Here is a 2,450-nt window from a genome sequence, read left to right as displayed (position 1 = left end):
CAGGAATGCACAGCAGTTGTCAGAAGCTGTGTGGATATACTGAAAATCTCTTCACTTAAAGGTAATCCTGGAAGGTGTCTTTTGTTGCTATCATCTTTTCCTTCTTCCCTATTCCCCTTCAGCCTTTCACATGCACATAATGTGCTTAACAAAAAGCACAGATTTCAGGCACAGGGCTGCAATTTAGTCACATAACCTTCTCCAAGCCCTATCTCAGCAGAAGGGCCATCCATTTCCTTCTCAAGTGAAACACTTTGCAGGGTAGTTCATAAGAGCTAATATTTGAACCTGATAAAATCCCTCAAATGCAGATTGCAGCACCTGACCTAATTCCAAATTCAGTGGTCAATTTAAAAAAAAGCAAAACAAACAAACAAAAAAACCACCCACCACAAAACACAAATGTACTTGTCATGCTTGCAAGTAAACATTCCATCTTTCTGGTAACAGGGCATTTCCTAGCATGAAACCTTCATTATCTCCCCTGCATCTTTCTGTAGCTTTGTCAAAAAAAAAAAGAAACTCTCCCCTACTCTGCTATCAAAACCTCCACATTTGGAAAAAAGTCAGGGAAAAGGATTCCTTAGGTAAAAAGCTACTGCCTGACACAGAGGAGACACCACTCCTTGTTAATATCTCCTGCTTTATAAGGCAGGCCACCCATAAAAATAACATCACCTGTGGGGTGAGCAGATGAGACAGCTCCCTTGCACCCCACACCAAACACCACTGATGCCTCTAAGGTGTCCAGTGCTTACCCCTGTATAGCTCGTGCAACTTCCTGAACTGTCCATTAATCAGAGGTATGCTTTTCCAAGACAAAGACTGATTAATGAGGAATCAGTGCTCTGGTGCAAAATCCCATACCCACCTCACACCAAAGCAGATAGGTCACACAGGGTGTAGGTAAAGGACTAGACCTTGTCTAACACGGACCATGAGATCAAAAGTAATTTATTTGGCAACAAAGACATTAGTATTTTAAGTTGCTTGTCACAATGGTATCTGAACACTGTACTGGGACCTCAGCTTTGGCACGGCCAGCAACACACTGAGAGTCACCCCAGCCCAGCTGCACGCGCTCCAATGGACACACAGCCTAAGATCTCAGAGATGCAGAGGCCACTCCACTCACCACTGTGCTGCATTCAGCAGAGCAGAAGTTGTTCCTCACCTGGGTTCTGGTTGTAAAATGGTCCCCCGTTGACCTGGTTCTGAAGGCTGGTCTGGGAGGTGATGGAGGGAGGGCGCCGGTAGGGCAAGGATCCCCCTATTGTTGGGGGGGTGTGTCGGGAGGCAGGTCTGTTCATGCTGTAGAACTGAACGGGGTGACCTAGGTCAGGAACAGAAATGCATTGGCAAAGAGAAGCAGCTTGCCTTTTGTCATGTCTGCATTCAAGATTCGAAGGTTTCGAAAGGTTTATGTTGTTTGGGTTTTTTTTTTGAGACAGTTTGCATCCTAGGAGCAGTCAACCAGCTCAGCTGCCACACTGGAAGGAGAGTGGGTATCAACAGCAGCACAAAAACCAGCTCTCCTGACTGCCTGTGCTCAGCACTGCTTACAAAATAGACAGGTGTTAGCTACAAAGCCTCAAAACGAAAGGAAATCATTCCCAGTTATCCATTTTATATAATGGATATATAATAACTTCTTGCAAATTTAGTTGTTTATGAACCTGCAAAAAAAAGCAACACTTCACAGTCCAGCCATTAAGCAACATACACCTACAAACCAACTCTGTGCCATTTCCAAGATTCAAAGCTGTTAACTTCTCCAACTGCAAAGCACAGGACTATCTCAGTGCTGCTCAGGAAATAGGCAGAAAATCATCTGGGGAGAAGAGAATGTTGGAAACTGCTTGAAGGATGGAATAAATGAAATCAAACTCAAAGACCCTCTTTCAGGGAGCTGTCGATTGAAACAGGTCCTTAAAAACTTGCTCTGCATTTTAATCACTTCCTGATCAAAGTAATTGATCCTGAATTTAGGCAAGCAATAACTAAAGCAAGACCTGTGCTCACATAAAGTTCTCTGGCTTATATACTGTATGTAACAGTAACCTGGATTTATTACACCCACAAGAGTTATTACCCTCCCTAACAGTTCTGTCTCCACCATTTGTGCTGGAGGTAAATTCCAGAGTCTGCAAGAAAAGAAGGGCAGAATGGCTGGTGGAGACTGAGGAGATCTGCATGCTGAAGGAAACAGAGCAAATGAATGTGCAATTCTTTACACACCTGCATTGTTCTCCACTGTGTTCTGATTGCTTTGCAAAACTGCACACTAGGTGAGTGAATAAAATACAAGTTGCTTGCTCTGCTGCTTGCCTCTAAGAGCAAATGCATGAAGTAGAGATTCACATTTCTTCTGCTTTGTACAGATCTGTGCAGCTCAGCAAAGGCACTTTTTACAGATCCACGTAGTATAAAGAGTATTTCACATTTTCCCT

General features: G+C 43.6%; 1 protein-coding gene across 1 annotated transcript in view; it reads right to left on the bottom strand.

The window, feature by feature from the left end:
• The window catches only part of LOC103782486 (abl interactor 2-like), a 9,881-nt gene extending 7,702 nt beyond the window's left edge, over positions 1–2,179 (bottom strand). Inside the window, exons 1-2 of the mRNA XM_008950256.1 lie at positions 2,160–2,179; positions 1,175–1,335 (exon numbers count right to left, since the gene is read on the bottom strand). Coding sequence (XP_008948504.1) covers positions 1,175–1,310 — 136 coding nt within the window. The 5' untranslated portion in view covers positions 1,311–1,335; positions 2,160–2,179. The remainder of the gene's footprint in view (positions 1–1,174; positions 1,336–2,159) is intronic.
• Positions 2,180–2,450: the final 271 nt, after the last annotated feature.

The sequence above is a fragment of the Merops nubicus genome, unplaced genomic scaffold (genome assembly GCF_000691845.1).
Source record: "Merops nubicus isolate BGI_N331 unplaced genomic scaffold, ASM69184v1 scaffold6302, whole genome shotgun sequence".
Classification (NCBI taxonomy): domain Eukaryota; kingdom Metazoa; phylum Chordata; class Aves; order Coraciiformes; family Meropidae; genus Merops; species Merops nubicus.
Note: the sequence above shows the minus strand (reverse complement) of the source record. Positions and strands in the feature narration are given on the sequence as shown.